This window comes from Alosa sapidissima, chromosome 14, assembly GCF_018492685.1.
Source record: "Alosa sapidissima isolate fAloSap1 chromosome 14, fAloSap1.pri, whole genome shotgun sequence".
In the NCBI taxonomy this organism is placed as follows: domain Eukaryota; kingdom Metazoa; phylum Chordata; class Actinopteri; order Clupeiformes; family Clupeidae; genus Alosa; species Alosa sapidissima.
The window spans coordinates 20,062,593-20,089,809 of record NC_055970.1 but is presented as its reverse complement, the minus strand read 5'-3'; the positions used below and the strand labels follow the sequence as shown (position 1 = coordinate 20,089,809).

The following is a 27,217-nucleotide window of genomic DNA, read 5'->3' as shown; positions in this document are numbered from 1 at the left end:
TGGATATTAGAAGAACAAATATGCAGTCCTCTGAATGAATAGGCGTTACAATATTACATCGACGCTTTTCTGGAAAGACCTACTTGATCCTCTGCGCATGTATACGTCACGATACACTCACTTAAGAAGTAGTACCAGTCAGTTAAATTGATAACCTTGAGCCACACTGCCTGCCTGGAAGTTGCAGCGCATCATTGCTATCCCTCAGCTTTTCAGAGAAGGTGAGTTGGCTCTTAGATGACTTGTTCATATGAATTGTGGTTGTCTTTTGTGAAACCTGTTTGGCTGTTAAAGGCCACACCTATAGTCAAAGCACCATGCCTTTTGGCAATATCCAGCGTTAGCCTCACTGTTCACAGTTTAAACTAAATAGGTGTGTACAGAACTACTTCTTAGCCAGCTACTGTTAAGCTAGTGAGCTAACGTCACGCAGGTGATCTCTGTCTGTCTGCGGTCTCCTTTTGTAGCAGGAACATGCTGCATACAGGAAGCCAGCTGGCGTCCTTTCTCTTCAGTAATTGCTGGAGTAGTAGCCTAAAATTGTGATTGTATTTCAGAGGACGGAGTTAACGTTGGCCTACTATGCCTGATTCTCTTTATTTGTATTCAAATGCTGTTAGGCTGCTATTCTCATATTAGTATTTGGCCATAGAGCAGATTTTTCCTAGATCTCGCCTCAAAGGTGTGGTTGCTTGTTCAATGCAGGATTGCATTGGCCAGTCTGCGCTCTTGTGGTCTCCTGCTCAGGAAAATGTGACGCAGAGTAGAACGTGACCTGTGGCGCATCCGATGCATAGCACTACACTCTGCCGGAAAATGTCCATAGCCTTCTACATTATGCCTAGGCTGGGATGCTAGTGTTAGTGCAGCTAAAAGACGACATAAGTGCAGCACTGGCGTATTGTTTTTGAATCAATGGTCCAGTTTGTTCCGTATGGAATCATGTGACCTTGATAAAATTTAGCCAGTCAGTGAACTATTATAACTAGTAGCAGTCTTTGCTGTAATAGTCGTTTCCACGTAGTAATGGCTCGTGTGAGTCATTTCACTGCAGAGGTAGTTTGACTACGTGACGGTTTTCATGCCTCGTGTATATACCCCACTGATCTCTATTTGTTTAGATAGATGTTTGCATGGCGAGCAGTGACTACAATGGTATTTTCCTGTCTTATGTAAGGCGAGCGCTGCTGCTGGCTCGGGTCTACCCGATACCGGGAAGTCTTTCCGTCTCCGTGATGCATTTAACGGAAGGGAGCGGACTAGACGGTCCCCCTCCCCGCCTCTCCTCTCCCAAAATGAGGCCTGGATGAGTCCGTCTATAAACGGTGTCGAATTTCAATTTCTATAGAGTGCGCGGACCAAAATCACATCCCTCTGTTTTCAGTGACCGTGCTTGTGAGTAGGCCGCAACAAAGCTACGTGCTTATTAAAGTCATGTCCTACCATTCAGCACACTGCGCCACATTTGCCAGAGTACTGCACGTAGGCGATGGTTGTCATCTCTGGGTGAATGTCACTTCCTGTGCAACATGGCGATTTCCTGGAGATGCTAGGCAGAAAAAAAGCAATGAAAAAGCAATGAAACCGCACTGCACACTAATACAGGAAGTGGTAGTTGAGAGTGTAAAAATCCCAAGACTGACTCACAGGGCAGATGTTACTCATTACTATGGAAGGGATGTATGTGCTTAAAGGGACATCAGGCAACGTTTTCGTGTTAATTAATCATCTTCGTAAGTCTGTATATGGTTAAATGACTCATTACGGGGCGAATGAAGGCTCTCTTGCCCGCCCCTACTGCCTGTAGAAAGAATATCCCACTTGCAAGTTCGGTGTATCCTACCCGCCGACCGAAGCAGGATCAGTTTACAGCACAGAGGCAGGCTAACGAAACGCTAGAGATTTTTGCAAACGTGTGTATAATGGCAGAGCCGGCGAAGAAGCAGCGAAAACCCTTGACTGAAGACGCAAAGAAAAGGAAAAGAGCTTCAGACTGAGCGAGGGGGAGTTTTGTAGAGAAAAAGCATCAGGCTTGCCTGGTGTCCCTTTAAGAGTCACTTGAATGTCTTGAATGTACTGCAAGTCGATCCCCACTGATGCAGAGAACCATGATGCTAATGCCGCCAACATTTAATGGCAGTATACTGTATGCTAATTTAGGCCTGTGTCATGATATAGCCTGGTAAGGTGTGTGTGTGGCAAGTCCTTTTGTTCTAGTGTGACTAAATCCACCCAGACAGTAGATTGGACTGCAGTATTGGTGCAGCATCAGGTCCAGTGCTGTGCGGGTGACTCAGCTGGTTTCAGCTGCTGCTGTGTGTGTGTGTGACCACAGCCCTGCAGTATGAAGGTGTGCATTACAACTCAGCTTTTCTAATGCCGTGGTACCCCACATGGACACACACACACACACACATACCCCCATCTGCATGCCAGTGGTGTGTATGTATGTAAACTCACACTCTGCTGTGGGCTATTATTAGTCCAACTACCCAGTAACATGAGCCCACTGTTGGGGGCAGGCCTAGCTAGTAGGTTCTGGTGGTCAGCAGTCAGATCAGGGGGACTGGCATGGATGCTCTCCCCGTTCACATGTGACTTATGCTGGGTCAGAGCTTCTGGTGGCGTGGGGTGGCGGCGGCGGCAGCAGGTGGTGTTTGGGGTGCATGGAGGGAGCTTTGCACCCGCTGCGGCAGTTTATCAACTCCGAGCGGAAGAGGATTTGCTGCAAAGCCGTGGCACCGGCGCAGGACACCAGCTGTGGGTCAGCTGACGGGACAACTCCCCGCACGGTCTCTCTCGAGCGCTGTCACTTGCTGCACGTTCGCCCGGGGGGTAGAGGAGACAGAGGGCACCCTGGGATTGTTCTGGAGGAGTGTGACGGCCTCCAGGGGCCTGACTGTGCTATGGAGGAGCAGGAAGCTCTACAGGTGAGAGAAGGAACTACAACAGGAAGAAGAACACCGAAGGGAGTGTGGAAGGACATGCTCTTAGAAAGTGTATGAGAAGAGAGAAGAGACAGTAGGTCTACTGTGTGCTAGGAGAGGTGTATGTTAAGAGAGCCATAGAGAGGGAAATGAGAAGGACAGATGGTAAGACAATAGGAGAGAGTGAAGGTGAGCGGCTAGAGAGGGAGCCGTGGATACGCTAACACACAGTGATGGGTGTGTGTGTGCAGGGAGGGATTTGCACGGATTACTGGCGCAGTCTAAAGGGCAGGATGTGTAAAGCATGCCTTGCTGTCAGTGGGGGGGTGGGGGGGTCGTTTATGAGGAGAGGGAGGCCTAGTATGACCTGGGGGTCCCCGTATCACATCACTACCATGCAGCCTGGAAGTGTTCTGACTACTGCACTGAGAGAGGTTACACAGGGTTAGAGCAGATCTCTGGTCTTGTCACTGTTAGGCCTACTGTTTTTCAGTTACTTAGCCAAGTAAGTGTCTGGATACACTTTCAGCTCCGGTTACAGCAAAGCAATGTCCTAGTTATAGCCATTGACACAGTGTTGCAAGAAGCTGTTCATGCTAATTATAGGTAGCCTATATTATGGCAATAATGAGAATGCAGTGCCCATGGAGCTACGTTAGTAGCTACGTTAAGGGCTTGCTGTGGAAACCGGACACTTGTGCTTTTATGGAGCCGAGGCCACGACTGCTCATACCCAGTCCCTCTGAAAGCCACTGGCAGAACTTGTTTTGGAGGCCTGAAAAGAGGTTAGACAAAAAAAATCAATAGTCGTCATGGCAACAGACTCATTAGCCATGCTCCGTTGGAGAGTGTGACTGCGTGGTTTGTCACTTTTGGAAGCCGACTCAGGAATGAAGGCTTGGTCATGTGACTGGAGTGTCATCCCTACCTCAAACACCGTTACAAGTATGTTGTGCTTTGTCTGCAGACAATTTAATGTGTTGATTGAGAGTTTTCGGCTTTGCTGGAAGCTTATCTCTGAGATTTATGCTTCATGTTTACTGTCATGTTCTTCACTGTATTGGCCAGGGGTGCTGTTTTTGGCTCATGACTCATTTGACTCATTTGGATCGCATTAAATCTCTTTTGGTTTGGATTGTTGACGGTTTTGACTTTTTTAAGAAGAGTCATTTAAAAACATTGTCTCTGGTTTGGCTTTGGACGAACGCCCAATTACTTTGGGTACCATTTCCAAACCACAAACATGATTTAAATAAGAGTGTGAGTTTGCAGTGGGAAGAACATGAACGAACATTCATCACCCATCAGTGGAGAGAGCAGGCGAGAGGCTCGTTCACCACTGGCTCACAACTCATTGGCTGTCTCCTGCCCTGGAAAGTGTGCGTGCGTGTCTGTGTGTGTGTACGTGTGTCAGTGAGGGAGCGTGCACGCGTGTGTAAGTAATGGGATGTGAAGTGGCTCACGTACAGCATGGAAGCAAACTCTGCAGGCAACACTCACATACACACACAAAGACACTCTGTCACACGCACAGACACCGGCATGTTGACTCAAGTCTCTTATGGTTTAGCCAGGGCCTACGTGGGATCCGTGTAAAGGATAATGTCCTTCCTCAGCTCACTTATCTCCCCCTCAAGAACCGACAAGTAGAACCGACAAGTAGAAACATTACATAAAACTTCTGGATAACCTCCCAGTTATATTTCATGCCGCCTAAAAAGCCTGACATTTGCATAAGACTTTGACTTGATCCAGTCTCACTGTGCATATGACATTGGTGGTGCCAGTGAACAGGTAAGGTTACCTGTGAGCTGCATGTGAGTTAAGCTGCATGCCTCTCTCTGCATGACTCAGATTATCCCCCCCCCCCCCCCGCCTCCTCCCCACCCCGTCCTTAACTAGTCCTTTGGTGAGGCGGCCTTAAGAAGCCAGATCCAGGTCACCTCAGACACTCTCCTCCTCAGAGCCCAGTGCTCCCGCAACAGCTGGGCACCATGCCCACGTACACCTCGCGAATGTTCGTGCTCCTGAGCCGCCCGCCTGCCACGGAGGCCCGGACCACCAAGAAGTTGAATGGCAGCATCTGCGCCCTCCAGTGAGTTTACGGCTCCCACTCAGAAACCAAGCCCTATGGGCCTGTGTAGTGAGCTGGCTTCTAGATGTGCCTTCTTGATAGGACTAAGCAGGCCTTAACAACACCCTGCCAACCAGAGGCTTGTCCTCAAGGTTGTCTGCACACATTCAGCCAAGGTTTTATTTTTTGCACATTCACAACATGAGAAAGGGATTAATGATGGGACTAAACACCAAGGTCATGGGTTTGACTCCTAGGCACCATGCATAAGTTACTGGTCCTACATGTCCTATTAGATAAACAGGCTTTGCATAAAACTAGGGAGATGTTGAATTGATACGTTTTATATTTAGTTTGGATGATAAAAAACGAAATTAAAGTTGAACGCCTAGTTATCCTATGATGTTACACAACAAGATGTATGAATAACTCTTCTTTTTTTTTTATGTAAGACTAATGCAAATTACTTTTTTATGCAAGTCATTTTTATGTCCTTTTGAGGCATTCTATAAAGATGCTTGTCACAGGGTATTGCCCGTAATTGGAGTGGCATAAAGTGAAAGTCCAGGTGTTTTGTTTGATCCTGTGGTACACATGGCACGTCCATGCCAGGCCTCCCCCTCCCCGCTAGTTTCCTGTAATAGCCTTCTGTACAAGTCAGTCTGTCAAGTGTATGATCTTCCCACGCCTGTCATGCTCTCTGATAAGGTGCAGGGCAGTTGCCTCATTCGGTTTCCCCATTCCCATGTAAGGTGAAGATAGTGTTGTGCATGCTAACAGCCTCACCTATTCCTGCATTAACAATAAGCTACTTTTTGTCATTTTTATAGATGGCTTGTTCTACTATTCAGTTTCATTTTGACATCTAAAAGGCAGATGAGCTGTCTTTCCCACTAGCACAATGTAAGCTAAGGCTGTGTTCCAGACTGGAACACCAGGTTGCGAAAAAGAAAAGTTCTCACAGCATGACATCGGCAGCAGTGGCCTACTGGTTATTGAGGGAGAGCAGATAGCTAACAAACGTTCAGAAAAAGTCCTGTTGGCAAATTTTGAGGAAAAGTCGGTAAAGGGGCTATGTCACACAATTTGAGGGTGCTGAATTCAAATATTTTGTTTACCAAGCTCAATTTTGAGTTTTAAGTTTGCTAATTAGCATAATTTACATACTTTTTGGTTTTGCCATAAGATATCAGGAATTGCAAAAAACAATGCATTAATATACTCTTTATGTATCATATATGTTGTAGGATAGGACAGGAATTACCCCAATAACCCTCAAGTAGCAAATTAAAATAAGCTAAAATTAAAATATAAATGGAAATAATAGCTAAAATTCAGTAAGACATTTAGAAACAAAATTCCTTGATAATAAATTGATAGAATAGTAGGTGACTGCTCATTTTTCTGTAGAAAGTCCTTTAGGGCTGAAACGATTCATCGAGTTACTCGAATAACTCGATTACAAAAATTACTCGAGGCAAAAACCCTGCCTTGAAGCCTCGTTAAATTCCTATGATGTGCCTATGAATTTAGCTGGCGTGATAGCGGAGTCGAGATGTCCATAAATGGCAGAGAATGTCTAAAGTTTTCAAGTAAAGTTTTGGGATCATTACATACTCAAAAAGGAAAAGAACGAGCATCTGAACCGAAAACATCCACTCCATGCTGTTCAAGCGTCTATGATGTAGGCTATCTATCTATCTAGCCTATCTATCTAGCTACGTAGCCTATAGCCTACATTGATTTTGGCTGATTTTAATCACATACTATATTTGTAGCGATGTCGTGATATAATGTTTAGCTTTGATGTTTTAAGTAGCCTAGTAAACTTATTCACGTTCAATTGCAAGACTGTATGCCTAAAAAAGAACCCCTCACCTGCATGCACCCTCATCTTCCCTCACGCACCGCACGCGTGCACACACACAGGTTGCTAGGTTACCATAGCAAATAGGCTCACCCCAGAAATAATTTTTTAGTAGCCTAATGGTAAAATTATGTGTTAGTAGCCTAATGGTAGGCTATTTTTAGTAATGGTGAAATTATTTGTTAGTAGCCTTATGGTAGGCTATTTTTTTTTTTTTAGTAATGGTGAAATTATTTGTTAGTAGCCTAATGCCAAATGCTGCAGGTGTAGAAATCTACATAAAAAAAGATATTTACTTTGTCAGGTCTAGATTACAGCATGAAACCTGTTGTGCATATTAATACATTAAATTGCTTCCCCTCTTCTCCCTCCCATTACTTAACAACATAATATGGACAGCTTTGTTCACCCAGCTAAGTCATGCACAAGAGGTTGCAATTTTACAGAGAACATTTTGAACATTATTTAATTGTTGGCACTGGCACTTATAAACACTAAATGGGTAAATTGCAAGAAATGGGCTTAGTTTTGGAGCCAAATGTTGGAGTTAGAATAAATACCTCTGTGCCAATTGCTTGATCATTTTACAGCAATGTCATTTTGGTTATGCATTATTTGTTTTGGTCGTTTAAAAAGGCAAAAAAAAAATTATCTGATTAATCGAACGATAAAGTGCTAGATTAATCGATTACAAAAAGAATCGATAGCTGCAGCCCTAAAGTCCTTAGTCACTAACTATTATGAACAGTCTTAAGGGCAAGGACAGTCAGTCTTTACAGAGGATTTACAGGGTTTTTTTTTTTTTTTTTTTTTTTTTTTTTTTTTACACTGTAAAGGCTTGCCTAGTTAACTTCTCACTGGTGCTCTTTCCTATCATTCAAATTCCAGTCATGCAGAAATGGAAGAGTGTGCGTGTTTGAGGAGTGCTGAAGAGTGCTATGGAGATTGCATTATTTGCAAAAAAATTAGACAAGATATCCTTTATAGTGCAACAAAAAGAAACATTCTCCAGTGCATCATTACTGCATATGATGCTGAAAGGGAAGTGGATCTAGGACAAATCCTCAGCTATGAACTGATTAATGCCCCTGTACTGTAGCAATTGCAGATAGCAATGGTTATTTGTGAAGTGGAAATAAGTCTATCCTCACTCAAGTGCTGTCTAGCAATGTGGAATGTCCAGTAGTGATCACTGCAAAAACTGCTCATTCAACACTGGTAATAGATGCTCAAGATCTAGTTATGTCTTTAGGACACCCATCTGACTGCAGCACATTTAAGAAGTATGCAGGAACGTTTGTAAGACACTTTTGTATTGTTATTTGGTATTAGTTATGTGGTAGCAAATGATGTTAACTATCAAAGAAATATACCTAATGTAGAAATACACACAGATATTGCAACAGATAATGGTGTAGGCCTATCTGATTAAGACCTGAGTGGTTGAAACATACTTATTAAATTACTTACATCTTCACTTTTTCCCCCTTTGCAACTGTCAAAGAAATCCCATAAACACGGGAAGGCCTAGGGTAGCCTACATCAGATGGCCTTAAGATTAGGCTCTTCTGCATAGCATTAAGTGATTTGCATCCAGTAATTTGAACACTGACCTTGATCTAGTCTACTTTCGCTATTTAATGGTAATTATTGCCAAAACACCACACAATATAAATGAGCTATAACAAACAATAAAGGACTTAATCACACACAAACTATTTTACTGACTACAAAAATAATAATTAAGTAGGAAGTTTAGAAGTTTAAAACCCAGAATTGACCAAAAGTGCACCAAATTCAACACAAATGACCGAATACACTTGGAGGAGGCCTGCGTCCTTTCTTTCCAGATATTTTAGGATTTGGATATCGTTTCAGTATCGAGTATCAAGATATTTATGGCAGGTATTGTATCGAAGTCATAATTTTGGTATCGTGACAACACTATGCCAGAGCCACTCTGTTTTCTAGATGTCGAGGATCGGAGGCACTACCACCAACAAGTGATGCAGCTCAATGGCATATAAGAAGAGCACATTATCAAGCTCTAGTATGGAGGCAAGGACACATACCAAATCCAGTGTTACTAGAAGTAAAATGTTTTTTACTTGTCGGTTGTTGCTAACGGTAGATGCAGTTCTGCATTAGGCTTATTCCCGCTATCTAAGTTCATATGTACTGTAGGATATATTCTGAGTTGAAGGTTATCTGTGCAACTTGTTATTGTGATGAAATGCATTAAACACCACATGAGGGACTCACTATGTTAGCAATAAAAATATGGTTGTGTTTTGATTAGAATTTCCGAATTTATTACATGTTAACTGTAATCATGTTCCCATTAAATATGTTAAACTATAGTATGGGTTCTTTAATGCTCAAACATGTATTTAGAGAACACTTTTATTTGGTTTTAGTGATTTACTTTTGAAATCAACCCAATTTAGGGAAAAATAAGCAAAAACAATCGCTATTTTATGTTAAAATGCTGATTATGCGACTTAGAAATCAGAATTGAGCTAGGTAAACAAAATATTCAGAATCCGCACCCTCAAATTAGGTAAGAATGGTGGTTTACCAACTTTTCCTCAAATTTGCCGTCGGAGGTTCTCTTCTGTGAAGCTGCTCTCCCTCTATTAGTGCTTCGGGCTTGTAACCGGAGGGTTGCCGGTTCGAACCCCAACCAGTAGGCACGGCTGAAGTGCCCTTGAGCAAGGCACCTAACCCCTCACTGCTCACCGAGCGCCGCTGTTGTTGCAGGCAGCTCACTGCGCCGGGATTAGTGTGTGCTTCACCTTACTATGTGTTCACTGTGTGCTGAGTGTGAGTTCACGGATTGGGATAAATGCAGAGACCAAATTTCCCTCACGGGATCAAAAGAGTATATATACTTATACTTATACTTATACTTAACTACCTATATCGCTAAAACGCTAAACTAGCATTTTAGCTACCTTTTGTCAGTGCTACCTGGGCTGTTTAAAATGCAATACCTTTAAAGTTGTTGGCCTGCTAGTCTCTCACATAAACTCCTTGCTGCAGCTTTAGTTGTGTGTTTGTGTTTTAAATGTTTTGTTGTATTTTTGAAGTGGTGTATTAGGGTACACACTAATTGTTCTCTAGACTATTCGATCAGTCAAAGGGGTCAGACCCTTATCCGGCAATGTTGTTGCCTTAGCATACCCCTGTTTTATTAGTAGGCTTATGAGCGAGTGTGTTGCTGTAGAGCTGTTATCTTGCCCTTGTTATCTCCTTTAACTCTCCTCCTATCTGCTCTCCTCCTGTCTGCTATCTGCTGTTTGCCTAGATGCCGCTGTAAGCTAACTGCTGTCGTAAAGACTGATTTGTTGTCTCTGACAGGTGTGCGGGGTGGGATTGGGGATGGTGGTGCGGAGTGTTCCTGAGTGCGCTGTGCGCTCTCACAGCCTCACTCCTCAGTACAAAGGCATCAGTGTCTCTACTGAAATGGATAGGCTATGTCTCCTGTGGAGAGGGCAAGAGAGGAGATGCACTCTTTTGTCAAGTAGTGTGTGTGTGTGCCTGCGTGTGTGAAAGAGAGGCAGGCAGGCTGGCTATGTTTGGTATGCTCAGATTTCTTGTCACATGGCATACCAGTGTCAATACGTCATACCAATGAAGCACATTCGAATCTTGAGTGAGTGTGTTTTTCTGTGTGCACACTGCACATGCGGAAGAGAGCCACTGAGTGTGTGAGGGTGTGAGAGATAGAGATGCAGTCTTTCAGCTTGCCTGAATTCCTCGTGTGAGAGGCTGCCAGAGCACTTTGGCTGCATGGCTCTGTTGCCACGGGTGACTCATGGAGGCCCGTGTGGGTGTGAGGAGAGAGGGGAGGAAGAACAGAATGTTCAGTGCCCTCCCACCCCCCCCCCCCCCCAAAAAAAAAAAACAATTTACGGTACTCTTTTCATCTGAAAAATGGTTTGAAAATCTGAACGTTCTGAGTAATTCCATGAGGCCCATGTACTCATTTCACTACAAATCGTTTAAGACCGCTGTGAACTGGGGAGAGGAAATGTAGAAACGGCATGGCACTGTTGCCTCATGTCCTCCATGCATGCACACTTCTTCCTGTGACTAATATCAGCCCTGCCTAGGGAGTAGCTACCTCGTGGTACCTCCTGCTTTCTTTGCGGTTGTTTGCCTGCCTCTGGGGTGGCCTAATTTAGACGTAAGGCCGTGTTTTACAAGCTTTTGAGCGATGTTAATGATGAACTATGCTTGGTTGTAACTGCTGATGGTTGGCATCCGGGCAGGAGGAACTCACCTACTACTCCAGGGTTCATGTGAGGACAGGAAGAATGCTGATCACTGCCATGGTGCCACCCGTGGCACGGGATTAAACAGAAGGTGGCAACAGAAGGATTTAAAAAAACTATGCAGCGAGCCTTTGTTAATGCCTTTTTGTCTTCTATTCTCTTTCCATTCTGTTTATTATGTACTACTTCTCCTCTCTCCACACCTCCGTATCCACCCTTCCTTTCCATCCCTTCTCTTGCCTCCATCTTTTTAATCTCACTTCCCTGCACATTTTCTCTAACGATTCTGTTCCTCTCATTGATCTCTCATCTTCAATCCTTCTCTCTCTCTCACTCTCACTGCAGGACTGTACCAGTAGACTCTACTTCAAAAATGCCCCACACCAAGGCACAAGACATGGGCTCAGCCTTCATCCAGACGCAGCAGCTCAATGCTGCCATGGCCGACACCTTTCTGGAGCACCTGTGTCTGCTGGACATCGACTCCGAGCCCACCACTGCCCGCAACACTGGCATCATCTGCACCATTGGTACGTTATTGGTAATAATAATAAACCCACTGGGCCAAGATCACACACACACACACACACATAATCGGAATGATTTGCATTCTGCAGTCATGCAAGTTGAATGAGTCTTCATTAATACTAGAAAACGGTGTAGTCTGAGAGTCTTTTGGGTATGAGACTGTCTGAAATTGAATTCAGGTTTGACATCCACACGCCATTGGTAAGCCACATGTGTGTGCCAGGCTCCGTGGTGGAGCCTCTCGGTAAAGAAACCACACATGTAATGTAATTAGCATTTTTCATGATATTTGAATCGGCCTTCATTCTAGGTATCGTAGCTGCTTTAATCAGGACTGACATGGTACAATTGCTGGATCTCATTGAAGCTAATTAATTAAAAGATTGAGAGAGGAGTGTGAATATTTTTGCTGAGCATGACTCAGGCTTTACTTTAACTGTATTGGATTTTCTGTGTGTTAAAATGAAATATTGTTAGTGACTATTTACTAGTAGACATAGTCTGATGGTCCCATTAATTGTATTGCGGTCAGCTAAAAGAATGAGGGAAGGGAATTAGGGAAGTCATTAAAATGAATCTATCTTTTTATAGTAATTTACCACTTCACTATCCAGCTATGTCCTATATGACTGTGTAGTCTAAACTATAAACACATCCTTTGGCCAACATCATCTGATGGTGTATCCTGTAAAGCCTGTAGTGTGTTGTAAGATTACACAAGGAGGCTTCCATCATGTCAGATAGAGTGTCTTGTTATCTTGGTGGCAGAGGGGGCACTGTTGAGTAGATCACAATGGTGGATAGCTTACTCCATGATGGGCCAATGCATTTACATGTGATGCCCCATAACCTCACATTGACTTGTAATGTCATGTTCCATAAAGCGTTACGTTACATCCAGCCAATTAATATGCTCCTCAACCAAAAATGAACACTGCTGTCGCACCATTTACCAAAGGTCATAGATAATCTCATTCTACTGCGTCTTTCTAGTGCTTCAGTTTCAATTTTAAAGAAAGTTGCAATCTTCATGTTTTATAAATATCAAAGCCTAACTGCATGCTTTGACTTTTTTTTTTTTTTTTTTTTTCTATTGCCTTTCGCTAAGGTAGCAATCCATTTTTGAAGTAACAGTAAAAATCAAAAGATCCCCTTTTCTCTCAGGCCTATTTATCCATGACCTTCACATACTGAGATATCAGCTGCACACATGCAGAGACGAGGCAAAACAGAATGCATCTCAAACGTCTTTCCCAGAGAGATCTTCCTTTTCTCACAAGACAACTTAATCTGAAATCAATTACTCAATTTGAGTAATTACTACTCTGTGCCTCTTTCATATGTGATTGCAACTCTAGTCATCATTCTTCCATCATACAACAGCCACCCACTGAAGAAGCAGCATGACCCGTTTTAAATGGGTATTCCTTACCTTTTGTTGGAATCCCAAACATGGCTGTTGATCAGGGACAGTCACTACAGACAGAAGCAATCCTGGTTTAGTGACGCCAAGTTCTATAAAAAACACAATGAGATGAGACTGATCTCCTTCAAAATCCAATAATCAAACAAAGAATTGTCCATGGAGTCACACATTTGGAGAACCACACAAATCTGATCCAGACTGCCTGGCCTAAATCACAAAATAACTTCGGTGTTCCTAATAGTAAAATTATCATTACATTTCTTTAGCACCAATAGAAATCTCACAAGTTCAAGATGGTCTTCTTAACATTTGTTGTGTTCTTAAAAAAAAAAAACTCCAGTTTCTGCACTGTGTTTTAGAGTTAGCCTTGGATGAAAAGATGGACCAATCAATGGTTCCTGAATAACAGCATTCTGAACAACAGATAAAGTTTTAGAGGATTAAATCATAAATTGTATGGTTAGTAGTAAGGCTTGCATAGTCAACTACCTCAGTTAACACATAATCTTTAGTGTCCCGCCGGCGGGACGGTTAGTCTGTATCAGAACACTTGACATACAATCTAAATGGTCCACAAGAAACCTCAAAGTGTTCATTTCATTTCATTTGAGACCAGGATTATGCTTCTACACAAAGGGGTTCATGTGCAGTAAGCATTTCATTGTCAGTATGCATTTTGGATAACAAAAAGTCCTATGGGGAGTTTAAATAGGCATTTTGCAAAACACATGAGCATACCTTGGCAAATAATGGTCTAAAGCACTCATATTTTCATTCTATATTGATCTACTTTTGCACACAGCTTCACAAGACCTGGTGCTAGGGCTCAGTTGTGTTTCTAAGTGATATCAAGTGACTTAGAGGGCTGAAATGTGGTCAGTTCAGAAATGCTTGTAATCCGGCAGAAAGAAAAAACTATATTCTAGCCTCTGTAACTCTGTGTGAGTACATCACACAGTTATTTTGACTGTTTCCTATGAAAACTACAGGTTCTCAGCTTTCTATAGAGGTCCAACATTTGATGGTAGGCCCCAAAAGAGGTGGGAACAATGTCCTTGTAAATAGGCACAGTGCAATTTCAGGCAAAAACTTTGATTTGAAATTTTTTTTTTTTATTGAGATCCGTGTTTAAGTAACTATACTACTAGCATAGATTTTAAAAAACATATTTAAGTTTCTATAACACACAATGCTCTGGCCATTAAATAGCCTTAGTTGCGGAAATGGCCTTAAATTAAACAAACAACTAACATACCCTACTGTGGAAATAAGATTAACATGCATCATTATTATCATTCTTGTTATGCAATAGCTTACATCATATAATTTTATTTCAAATATCAACCTAATCAAGTTTAGTAAAAGGAAAAACGTCGCAAAAAGTTTCATAACACATAATATTCTCTGGAACTATCTTGGTATAAGCCTCAGCGCTAACAGGACACGCAGGACATACTGTATGCCTCAGTGCTAACGAGACGTGCAGGACATACTCTATGCCTCAGTGCTAACGTGACGTGCAGGACATACTGTATGCCTCAGTGCTAACGGGACATGCAGGACCTACTGTATGCTTCAGTGCTAACGGTCCCCTCCCTCTGTTTGTCCACAGGGCCGGTCTCTCGTTCAGTGGACACGCTGAAAGAGATGATCAAGTCTGGCATGAACATCGCACGCATGAACTTCTCCCATGGGTCCCATGAGGTAGGTGTTCTTAGACACACACACACACACATACACACACATACAGTCTTATGTCTGCACAAACGCACTCAGACACATTCATACATAAACACATGCATTCATCCTCAAATTTGTTTACTTAATTTACTTCAACACAAAAGCATTTACATAGATACACACACCAATACACATTTACTTCTCGGGCCTCTTGGTAATAGTTTTGTAATGGTTTTATTACATCACTAGTTGCTATGCACTAACAGTTGCTCTGTGGGGGTCAAAGGGTGTGTGTGTGTGCTGTGACTAGGCAGACAGAACCTAATCTAAATGAGTGTCTACCACTATAAATACTTTATTATCTGAAGGCAGCAGCTCTTGGCTGTCCATATCTCTCTCTGCTAGGAGACCACTGCAGCTTGGGTCAACAAAACTGGGTGGCAGAGGAACTAAGAGCTCTCTCGCTCTCGCTCTCGCTCTCGCTCTCGCTCTCGCTCTCTCTCTCGCTCTCTCTCGCTCTCTCTCTCATGAGCCCCCTTTAAAGAGATTAAGTTTTGGAGGTTAATCCCTAATGACCCCAAATCAGTTTCCTCTGTAGTAGTACTGCGAGTAGAGGAATCTGTGTACTCTATTGTCGTCTGTCAGGGTTTTCTCCTTCGCTGTGAACCATTCAATCAGACAGAACTGAGTTGAGTTGAGCAACCCTGCTATATTGTACTGGTGTGTGCATTTCTGTAGACAACTACTATTAATCTTTCCATCTGGTTCTGTCGCATAACAGGACTCAACATTATATGTTGACCCTCAGTGGTATTTACAGTAAGACCGAATGACCCCTTTCCTAGTGTGAAACCAGCAATGTTCTCTGAAAGGCCCTCAACATCAGGCCTCCCTGACCAGCTCTGTTTACTATTTCAATAGCCTGAGGCATCATCCCACACCAGTTACTGACCGTGGTGTCAACATGTGGTTGGTGACTTGAGCACAAATGCACGGTTGGTTTTGTTGCGTGTGGCCTTGACGTGCAGCCAGTGGTTTGGAGGAGCCGTCTTTCTGTGTTTGTGCTCTTTTCCAAATTTACTTTCGAAACCACCATAATGGTAACCCGCATCCAGTGCAACAGATAGTTATATCCACGTTAGTGTTATAATTGAGGGTGAACTCGAGTGGACTAGGTGGAAGTGCATCTCTAAGATGTAATCTACCTCTGCCACCTGCCAAGAGAAACCAACCGCTCGGTCTTTTAACCTTGAACAGGGCACTGCAGTCATGCATGGCCTTGTAAATTGCTAATGATTTCCTAGTACACTTAGATATAACCCTTTAGGAATGACCTAGGTACAGTATGACCTGACTTAATTCAGCCTTGTAATGTGTGTGTTACAACTAACTATTGGAGTCGTCTAGTACCACAGACATCCTGACCCTTCCCTTGCCCACCCAGTGGAATACTAAGTGCTCAGTGAAGCCAGATGACCCAGTGTGGTTGACTATCAATATGCCATGCTCACATTTATGACCCAGCCCATGGTGTGTATGAGTCTCTGACATTGCCCTATGTTCTAGCGTGTCTGTCCACCCACCACCAGCTTGGCTTTTATCCCAGAGTGGGCCGCTGCTGCTGGTTCCTTAGTAGGTGCTAACAAGAACATGCTCATAGAGCAGTTTACAAGGACTTGTGCTGGGATGGGATAAAAATGGAACCTGTGGGTTATTGTTATTCTTCCTGTTTTCTGCTGTGGCTCTAAGCACTGGTAATATGGAGCATCCATTAAAGTGAAGAAATCCTGTCAGAGTTGATCTTCAATTGTGAGCCCACATTGTTGAAAGTGTAGCTGTATGTCTGTCTGTGGCCATACTGTTGAATGTGTAACGGTGCATGTAACTGTATGCCTGTCTGTGCCCTCCTGTGTGCTGCAGTACCACGGTGAGACCATGGGGAACGTGCGTGAGGCCTGTGCAAGCTTCGAGCCTGGCAGCATCCATTACCGGCCCGTGGCCATCGCCCTGGATACCAAAGGCCCAGAGATCAGGACTGGACTCATCAAAGGAGTAAGGGACCACACACACACACACACACACACACACCTGTTAAGATCCCAAGGCATGTATCTGAAAACCCAGTCTAGCCTGGCTGTCCATGTAGTGTAATGTGATGTGATGTGATGTGGGTCCATAGATTTGAATGGCATAACCAGTGAATTATATCTGACATGATTTTATCATTTGAGTTCCTACTTGTATTACTCCAAGTTGAACTGATATTATTATCCTTAATCCCTCAATGTATTTAGTCCTCATTACATACATTTGTTTTAATGAGTAAACCTCTCTGCTGCGTTAAAAGGAAAGTGCCAACTTGTTCAGCATTCTGTGACTGTGCTGTGTACAGTGAATACTTATCAGTTGGCGCTGCCGTCTCCTTCCTTTTCTCCAGAGTGGCACTGCGGAGGTGGAGCTGAAGAAGGGCAACACGATCAAGGTGACCCTGGACGACGCCTTCATGGAGAACTGTGACGAGGATACCCTGTGGCTGGACTACAAGAACATCACCAACGTGGTGGAGAAGGGGAGCAAGGTCTACATCGATGACGGTCTCATCTCACTCCAGGTGCAGGAGATTGGTGAGTTCAGACGGCACTGCCCGGGTGGATTTCAACAGTGATCAACCTTCACCTGTGTTGGTTATCTTGGTGTTTTTCCTTATTTTACACCTTGATTTTAATCAGCTTAACTATCAGCCAGTTTCCCCACACATTGATGACGTCTTAGTCTTTTTTTTTTTAATGAAAATGTTCTTTGAAGTTATCTTTTAGTCTAGGACTAGGCTTAATCCATGTAGAAGAAACTGACCCTACTGAGTAGGACCTACTGACCCTACCATCTCTTAGTGTTTAACACTCTATTTGGGGCAGCCGTGGCCCACTGGTTAGCACTCTGGATTTGTAACCGGAGGGTTGCCGGTTCGAGCCCTGACCAGTGGGCCATGGCTGAAGTACACTTGAGCAAGGCACCTAACCCCTTACTGCTCCCCGAGCGCCGCTGTTGTAGCAGGCAGCTCACTGCGCCGGGATTAGTGTGTGCTTCACTTCACTGTGTGCTGTGTGTGTTTCACTAATTCACGGATTGGGTTAAATGCACCAAAGAGACCAAATTTCCCTCACGGGATCAAAAGAGTATATATACTTATACTATACTTATTTCTGCTTCCCTCTTTCCCCCTCTGGCAGGGTCCGACTACCTGATTTGTGAGATCGAGAACGGCGGTACTCTGGGCAGCAAGAAGGGCGTGAACCTGCCCGGCGCTGCCGTTGACCTGCCCGCCGTGTCGGAAAAGGACATCCAGGACCTGACGTTTGGCGTGGAGATGGGCGTGGACATGGTCTTCGCTTCGTTCATCCGCAAGGCGGACGACGTGCACGCGGTCAGGAAAGTGCTGGGTGAGAAGGGCAAGAACATCAAGATCATCAGCAAGCTGGAGAACCACGAGGGCGTCCGCAGGTGAGAAAGTGTGTGTGTGTGTCCGCAGGTGAGAAAGTGTGTGTGTGTCTTGTGATTTTGCCTGCGTCTCTGTTTTTGTGTCTGGCTCAGTACATGCAAATGTGCCTGTTTTTGACTGGGTGGAAGGTTGTCTTTGTGTCAGTGGCTCATTTCATAGATGTGCGCAAGAAACATGTATTGTGGGTGAGCTGTCGTCAGCTGTGTTGCATTGGAGGTCACCTTTACTCCCGTGTCATCAACGCAGGTTTGACGAGATCATGGAGGCCAGTGATGGCATCATGGTTGCCCGTGGCGACTTGGGAATTGAGATCCCCACAGAGAAGGTCTTCCTCGCTCAGAAGATGATGATTGGCCGCTGCAACAGAGCTGGCAAGCCAATCACCTGCGCCACACAGGTAAGTTCAGCACAGCAGTAATGTAGTTATATCTGTCGTCGTTTGTCCGGTATTAAAGTGTGTGTCTGTGTGTGTGTGATAGAACAGTGGTTCTCAAATGGGGGTACGTGAAGGCACTCCAGGGGGTACGTGAGATTTTAACCCTTAGAACCTGATTGACGCAAAGTGTGTCAAAAAACACACACTTTCTTCTCTGTTACTTTGCTCCGCAACTGTTCATCGCAGCGAGAAACCGTTATTGCGTGACAGAGCAGAAGTGGGGCTTTCCAACGAGACCACGCACTTGTCTGTACGTTAAAGTATGTAAATTAAATCATGAAATGAAATGAAATTGCATCATATTTGCAGTCTATACTTCTCTGCGTTCACCTGCGCACCCATTACTCTCGTTTTAATTACTCGCGAACCCGTGAACGCATAGATATGGCAAGCATATCAGATGAAAGAGGAGACACAGGGCTATCCAAGTATGTCGATCTTTCTGGCTTATGAAAACAGACGAAGTGACTGCAAAATAATAACGTCATGTACAAAAACCAACGCTGCACAACCATTACTTTAGTTTGAATTACTCGCGGACCTGTGATCGCGTAGATATGCCATACATGTCGGATGAAAGGGGAGACGCAGAGCTATCATTTGATACCAAGTACATCCTTCTGGGTTATAAAACAGACGAAGTGACCGCAAAATAATAACTTCATATAGCTCGACTTACCTCACGTTTTTGTCTGTTTTTGTGGCAAAGCATGTTTATAATCCAACGCTATTGTGTGTTTCTCTATGGCAAAGGATGTTCAGAATCCGGTTTTGAGATCCTAGCAAATTCCTGCGTGGCATCCAATATAAGGCTCACATTGCATCCCAATTTGTTCGACAAGGAAACACCTTTTTTGCCTTTACTTTGTTCATGGCAATGCAGTAAAAAGTTGTAGAGAATCATAGGTGCAGACACCATAGTCACACACAGGCTAACACGTAAACTCGGGTCAGGTCAGATCAGTTCTGTCACAGATATGGAGCGCAGAAAGGTCATTTCTAATCACTAAATAAAAAATGGCATTTATTTCTGTAAGCGCACACCACATATGTCTGTAAATTGCTCAGCCCCAGAGAATCCCTCCACCATGGCAATGATATTGCCAGATTCAGGACAGTCTGCCCTACACACACATTAAATACATGTAGAACTATGTGCTTGCTGTGGTGAGATACATGTCAAAATATAAGAATTTTTAATTCTTAAAAAATCAAAATAAAATCAATGCTAGTAATAATACATGAGACAATTCTAATATATTTAAAAAGTAGAATTCATGCAAAAATACTTTAAAAACAATTATTTAATAAATATTTCAGGAAAATATAAGTTCATAAAATGAATTTTATATTTCAGTAGGCTATTCAATTTCGTTATCCTAAAAACCCAGTCCCCCCCCATGCCAGGATGGTTCGACCCAACCTGTCACATGCCACCCGCCATCACCTGTCAATCACTGTCAAAACTCAAACGATGGAGTCGTGGTCGAAGCGTAGCGGTATTTCTTGTGTGCTGGTTAGGGGTTACTTTGCTGAAAAAATATTTCACAGGGGGTACAACACTGAAAAAAGGTTGAGAACCACTGTGATAGAACATAGGCAGTAGTGCCATACATAGCAGACTATTGCCTACCAACTTTGTTGAAGTTAAGGGTAGTTCACACGAGGTGCAATAACTATAAAAAGATAACTATAATGATAAAAGCATCCACAGTGATCAACGATAAGAAAATTCTCTCCTTGTGTCGATGAATGAGATGGCTAAAATTTGATGGATTCTGATTGGATCTCAGCTTGTTATCGTTCTCAAAATCACTCTGAAAGTGATCCCGATGATATCGTTCTTCATGTTGTTATCGTTATAGTTTATGTGTGGACGTAGTCATTCATATTAGCTAGAACGATACTTTTTTTGTCGTTATCGTTATAGATATGGTTCTTGGTGTGAACCAAGACACTTGAGACACTACTGTCTGTTATCGCATAAATGATTAATATCGCTGGTGCTTCAAGTTGGCTGGCTAGTGCTGTACCTCTTCTGTAGATAAGGTACCACTACAGCTTTCGTCACTTCCTCTCATAACTAATGTTGACCCCGTGCCCTTGGCACGTGCCCTGCAGATGCTCGAGAGCATGATCAAGAAGCCTCGCCCAACCCGTGCCGAGGGCAGCGACGTGGCCAACGCCGTGCTGGACGGTGCCGACTGCATCATGCTGAGTGGAGAGACGGCCAAGGGAGACTATCCCCTGGAGGCCGTGCGGACGCAGCACAAGGTGAGTGTACCCCCTAGTGACCCTTGCAGGTCATTGCACCCAATGTATTACATACGTAGACTGTTGTTCTCCCAGCATTACTTCAGAAGTATTGAGAATTCTAAGATGTAAGCGGAGAAATTATAAGCACTGAAAGTTCAGGTGTGTTATGTATGTGTGCATGAGCAGTTCTTTATGAATTGTCCATTCAATTTATGAATTGTTTATTACAATCTTGCCCTGTAATTCTGAGGTCTTGGAATGATAGTCACGGCATGTCACACGATAGAATGTTGGGAGACTCCGGTCAAAAGTTCAGCTATTTACTGTCCTCATTTGTTTTTATTGCTCCTTTCAATGTTTTATTTGTAATGTGTTTATTATTCTGTTTGCATATTGTAAACATTAGGGTGAGCCGCTAGTCAGGTGTGTTTTATTATGAACTTTCTGCACAGTATAAAATGCCAGTTTCAGATAACAGCTTTACACAAAGGGTAGCATTTAAGACATGAATGCCCTTCTTGACCACCCTTCTTACGCAAAGGTCAGCATGTCCCTTGCCAGCATTTGATAAGCCAACCTTCCACTCCTCCTCCTCCTCCTCCTCCTCATGTCCTTTCACTCCTCTCATGGGAGTGCAGCATGACACAGCTATCTGCACAAATCCCTGTTTCTGCATGCTCAGAACTTTTCCACTGGTCCGTCAACAACAGGTGGTCATCATGACTCAAAACGAAGCCAAATCTTAAACCTGAAGGTCCCCACCTTTTTGGATGCCTCTCCTGCGGTCCCTCCCAGAATTCCAGATTCCCAGAACATTCTAGAAAACTTCAGAAAATGTGTTCCAAAAGCTGGCACCTTTAACACAGGCATCTTTCTCAAACACAGTGTGAAGATGCCAAGGTGGCAACACAGACAACCCGTGACGACTGCATTTACCCTTACTGCCCTTAGGGGCACTATTGCCCTTGCCCTGCATCCCTGCCCCACCAAGAGTAGTAGTCAGATCAGAGGTGCTGTTGCACGTCACCGCTCTGCTTCGCATGATGCAGATGCACGACAGCGTCTGCTGTATTGCCCTCATACTGTATGCTCACTGCACTGGCTAACACACTGCTGACTTGTGAACCAGTTTGACCACAAACTCTTATCACGGAGTCCCTGACGTCAAGAAGCCATTAGACGTTGTGGCATTGTGACAGGCTGCACAGTTAGCTGTATTTGCCACAGTAACATTAGTTCCAGTGCTATCCACTGGTGTGTGCATCTTATCTTATAACCGCTTGCTTTGACCCCTCTCCCAGGCCCCTAGTTAAGTCCACTAAACTCTCTATAACATCTTAATGGGGTGTTTAGTGCACCCTCTTCTGTTTCAATGCATCTCTTTGTTCTCTTGACTTTTCTGACTCTGTTTCTTTAGGCAGTCATTGTTAACAAGTTCTGTCCTCCCACACACACACACACACACACACAGATTCACACCTTGGTAGACATGTATGTTACCCTGCATTATTATATCATACATTGTCTTTGACTACTTTGTAACCTGAGTGAGCCTTGGCTGTATCAAATTGTCTATGAGCCACCTGCACAGCAGCTTGGAGGCAGTGGCAGACGAGTGTTAATAAACAGTGTTTTACACATCGTGTTCAGATGATCCGGCCTGTGTTGGGCTGCACTGCATATATGTGATGAAAGTAACACTTGAGTTGGGTTGCTGTGGTGTTAAGTACCCATGGGATGTGTTTGTAATATGTTTATTTGTGTGTGTGTATGTGTGTTTTTGGCCTCACTAACTGCACGTTAAACTAATAATCTGCCCACACTCTCTTTCTTCTCCTTTTCCTGTCTCTTCCCCTTCTTTGCTCTCCCTCCCTTGTCTTCACCATGTTGTTTAATGGTCCACCCATGTCTCTATCTATCTGTCTATCTATATATGTCTATCTATATATCTATCTATCTCTGTCTGTCTTTTGTATGGCATTCCCGCATTTCTTTGTTTGTTTGTTTCTTTGTTTGTTTGTTTGTTTGTTTGTTTGTCTTTCTTTCTTTCTTTCGCGTGTTGCCTCGTGGCTTTTTTGCCCAACCCCTCCCCTCTTCCGCTGACCCACCCACACACGCTCACCGCACCAGATTGCCCGCGAGGCCGAGGCGGCCATGTTCCACCGTCAGATCTTTGAGGACCTGCGGCGCTACACGCCCCACACCAGCGACACGGCTGAGGCCATCGCCATCGGCGCCGTGGAGGCCTCCTTTAAGATCCTGGCCTCCGCCATCATAGTGCTCACCGGCTCCGGCAGGTGAGATGGAGACGGATGGGCCCAGAGCCGCAGGGGGGGCCCAGTGGAAAAAAGGGGGTCCTGGAGTGTCTGGAGGAGGGGGCTTTGGCTTCCGGAAGGTTCCGTTCCGTGCAGGGAGAGTAGGGAGAGTGGAAGGAAGGCGGGGAGTCGAGCTGGATCTCTGTGCAACTCTTTGGAGCGGCAAATGTTTATGAACGGCTGTCTAAGTAATGTCAGCGCAGGCTCTGAAAAACAGAATAAGGACCCTGTTTGGATTCAGAGCATCAGTTCATTTCTACTGGGTTGTTTTTAAATTTAATAATCTAGCAGAGTATTTTGGTTTGGTGTTGTTAATGGACATTAGGTGGTTTAGCCCAAGAATAGCCTGGTTAAACATTTGCCATCAGCCTTGAGCCACAGTCTCCAGCTCTGTCTCTCTGTAAGTGTGTGAGGTGGTGTGACTGAGTCCTGAGTGTAACCCTTTCACCCCATATCCCCCCTCTGCGGGTGGCGCTCTTGCTCGTCTGGCGTGGCATTTTTTGCGGGGCTGGTGATGGCGGTGGTGTGTAGATCGCCCGCGAGGCAGAGGCAGCCATGTTCCACCGGCAGCTGTTTGAGGAGCTGCGCCGCAACACCTACCTGACCCGTGACCCCACCGAGGCCGTTGCCATCGGCGCCGTGGAGTCTTCCTTCAAATGCTGCGCCAGCGCCCTCATCGTCCTCACCAAGACCGGCAGGTAAGACGAGCCATACCACCGCTACGGTGACGGCCACATGCCAACGACAGGTGAGACTGGGTGCCACTCAGCCAGGCCGATGGGCATATGCCAAGTAACGAGGACACGGCTATATAAACACGCAGCTATTACACTCAAAGACAAGTGTGGTGGGCACTGTTCATATCACAGGTGATTATGCCAGCTACAGGTAAGGTGCTTAACTTGCCTCTCCTGACTCTTGAGGTCAACCCAGTTGCTGTATTCAGGTGAAGAACTAATCCTAATTCATAACCAATCAATCTTTTAATAAATCTGCCTCATCAAATGCATTGTTTGTTCGATGCGTAAATGATCTGAACGCTTTGACCTTCAACAGCCCTCACTATTGGTTAAAAATACATATCCTAGAATGAGGGTACCAATGAACACCTGAATCCAGCATGGTTCTTCCTGTGTGTGTGTGGGTGTGGGTATGTGGATGACTTACTATGGTTGTGGGTGGAGCATCAGATGAAGCATGGACTTTTATTTTGAATGCATTCGGGATCTGTTCAACTTTCCTATGTTTTGATGATATGCCTGCTGTAATTGCACTAATAAAAAATAGTAGTGGTTTTATATCAGCTCACAGCATGTAATCAGCACCCAGTGCATTTACATAAAATTTACTTCGCTACCCGATCTGGCAAACTTGCATAGTGCGGTTATAGCCGATAAAAGGGCGTAAAAGCGAACACAGAAGTGCCGTTCACCCTGTTACGAGTTGATGAACCACTGAAACGATTGCAAACATTATTTTAAGGTACAAAAGAATTTTTGGTGTTGCTTTAAGTATATAGTGCAGATTTTGGTATAATACTAATCATCGTAAAGTGGGCACTACGGACTGAAGCGCTCAGTACACATTAGCAGTGTACTGACAGAAGTATGCGGTTTAAGTCACAGCCTCTGTGTCCACTCTCACCCAGAGGATTTAAGACGCCCCTCTTTCCCCCTCACCTCTGTGTGCAGGTCTGCCCAGCTGATCTCCAAGTACCGCCCTCGTGCCCCCATCATGGCGGTGACACGTAACGAACAGACAGCGCGCCAGTGCCACCTGTACCGCGGCATCTTCCCCGTCTTCTTCAACAAGCCCTCCCACGATGTCTGGGCAGAGGACGTCGACATGCGCGTCAACTTCGCCATGGAAATGGGTCCGTTTCAACACTTCCAGTTCACAAAAACATTTTGGCTCCAAAGTGAAGAACTGCACTCACTTCTGTCTTGTGTTGATTTTGTAGGCAAGGCCCGAGGCTTCTTCAAGACCAACGACGCCGTCATCATTCTCACCGGCTGGCGCCCCGGCTCTGGTTACACCAACACCATGCGTGTGGTCCTGGTGCCCTAAACTACCCTCTCACCTCCTGCAAGACTACCCGGTCTTACCCTCCCTCTTACCCCTGCTACCATCTCTCCCCTCCCTACCCCACCAGAACTACTGATCCCTACTTAAACACCAGTTAGTGGTCCTTCCACGTCCTCTGTGGCTCACATAGGACCATCCCGCTCCCAACACGCACCAGTGTAGTTGTGTAGGAAATCAAGGCGAAAGGAACCTCCTCTGTCCCACCTGTTATACTTGAGGGCCAGTTCTGACAGCTTGACTTAAAAATTGCAGAACAAAACACACCAGTACACACTCCAGGGCAGACCAAAGTCACTCCATTCCCTCAGAGTTCTCCTCTTCTCACCATACACAGACCAGCCTCGGTTCCGTCGTATTTATTCACTGATAGTCACGCGAGAAGCCAGCGTATACAACCGGACTGAAAGTGCTTCTGTCTGGACTGTCTGCATGCACTCCCTCTCTGACCCTTAACCCCTGTCCCTTGTCCCTTTCACTGTCTGGAGAGGGTCATTAGCGTTAATTAAGCACACACACACACACACACACACACACACACGTACAACCACATACAGAAGCTGGTTACTGAACACAATCTACCGCCTACCAAGTGAACAAAAACAGTGGCTTTTCTGCGCTTGGGTCTGTGTCAAACCCACCACCCCCCCCCAGACAGTGATTCCAGGGATGCCCCCCACCCCCCAGGCCAGCATAGGTCTATGTTTGTTTTGTGTCGTGTATATGCGCTTCTGCTGTGTTTTACGTGTCGCAATCCTAACCTGCTTTAGACAATGTTACACCTTGTATTATACTTGACTTTGTTGATATGGTGACACAATGTTTCTTTTTTTTTTGTTCATCGGCAACCAGTGCTACTTAACTATTTTTCTAACTGAAGAGAATTGTTAACATTGGCTGCCTGTATTTTTAGTTTGTATTTGACATAAGTTACTATTTTAATGTTCTGTCTTTAGAACATGTATGTGTGTCTGTGTAAGAAGACTCTAGAAGGTGATGGCACGTTAAAAGTATACTCTCCAAAGGAACCTAAGGAATAGTCACGAGGTGTAATGTAGAATGTCCCAGGGCCTCTGCATGGTCACAGTATTTGGAAATACAGCACTTGTTTTTTTTTTTTGTTTTTTTTTTTTTCTGCCATTGGGGGACAGGAGAGCTCAACCCTCTCCCTCCTGCACCTTTCTCCATGATGCTTCTGTCTAATGGCTAACTTGGAGGACATATATACGTTGGCACTTTGTGTGTGTGTGTGTGTGTGAGAGAGGGAGAGTGAATGTATGCGCCTGTTTCCGTCTGTTCACCTGCTTCTTTGATTGTGTGGCTAGGGTTTCAGGTCTGTGGATATGTAAAAGAGTAATGCTGTGTATTGATCTGGTGTGTTGTGCTGATCGGTCCGAAGATTGGACTGCAATCAATAAACGAGCTGACGAGCACCTAAACATGGCTCCACTTTTTTCTTTTTCCAAATGAATCAAACAAAATTGGGCTGGCATGCTGGTCTTTAATTTCCATTACCATTACTAACTCACACATTCTCACAACAACTCAGCATTGTTCACTCTAGGCCGAGCATTTCATTTGGTTATCAGGCTGCTCGCTATTTTTTTTCCTGCGATAGAGACGACGTTGGTTAGCTTTACTGCAAACTGCTTTTCCCTCTCCTTAGAGAACATTATGTCAATGTCAAAACATCATGTTAAATAGAGATAACATCATGTTAAACTAAGTTAACTCTTAGTTATCTCCTTTGCAGCAGATCTAACGTGAACATTATGCAGATTGTTGTGCGGCCCGCCGGCCAGTTTTCAAAACCCAATGTGGCCCTTGAGCCAAAGAGTTTGCCCACCCCT

General features: G+C 44.4%; 1 protein-coding gene across 3 annotated transcripts; it reads left to right on the top strand.

Moving 5' to 3' along the window:
* The first annotated feature begins 119 nt into the window (after window positions 1–119).
* pkma (pyruvate kinase M1/2a) lies at window positions 120–26,806 on the top strand. Of its 3 annotated transcripts, none has more exons than XM_042060804.1 (11): window positions 120–221; window positions 11,491–11,675; window positions 14,712–14,803; window positions 16,700–16,831; window positions 17,217–17,403; window positions 18,010–18,280; window positions 18,525–18,675; window positions 20,836–20,988; window positions 23,101–23,267; window positions 24,977–25,158; window positions 25,246–26,806. In XM_042060804.1, exons 2-11 carry the CDS (start codon window positions 11,519–11,521, stop codon window positions 25,350–25,352), a joined length of 1,599 nt encoding a protein of 532 aa, XP_041916738.1. In that variant the 5' UTR covers window positions 120–221; window positions 11,491–11,518; the 3' UTR covers window positions 25,353–26,806. The 3 variants fall into 3 exon arrangements, with proteins under 3 accessions (XP_041916738.1, XP_041916737.1, XP_041916736.1); XM_042060803.1 differs by lacking the exons at window positions 120–221; window positions 23,101–23,267 and adding exons at window positions 2,587–2,930; window positions 23,817–23,983; XM_042060802.1 differs by lacking the exon at window positions 120–221 and adding an exon at window positions 2,587–2,930.
* Window positions 26,807–27,217: the final 411 nt, after the last annotated feature.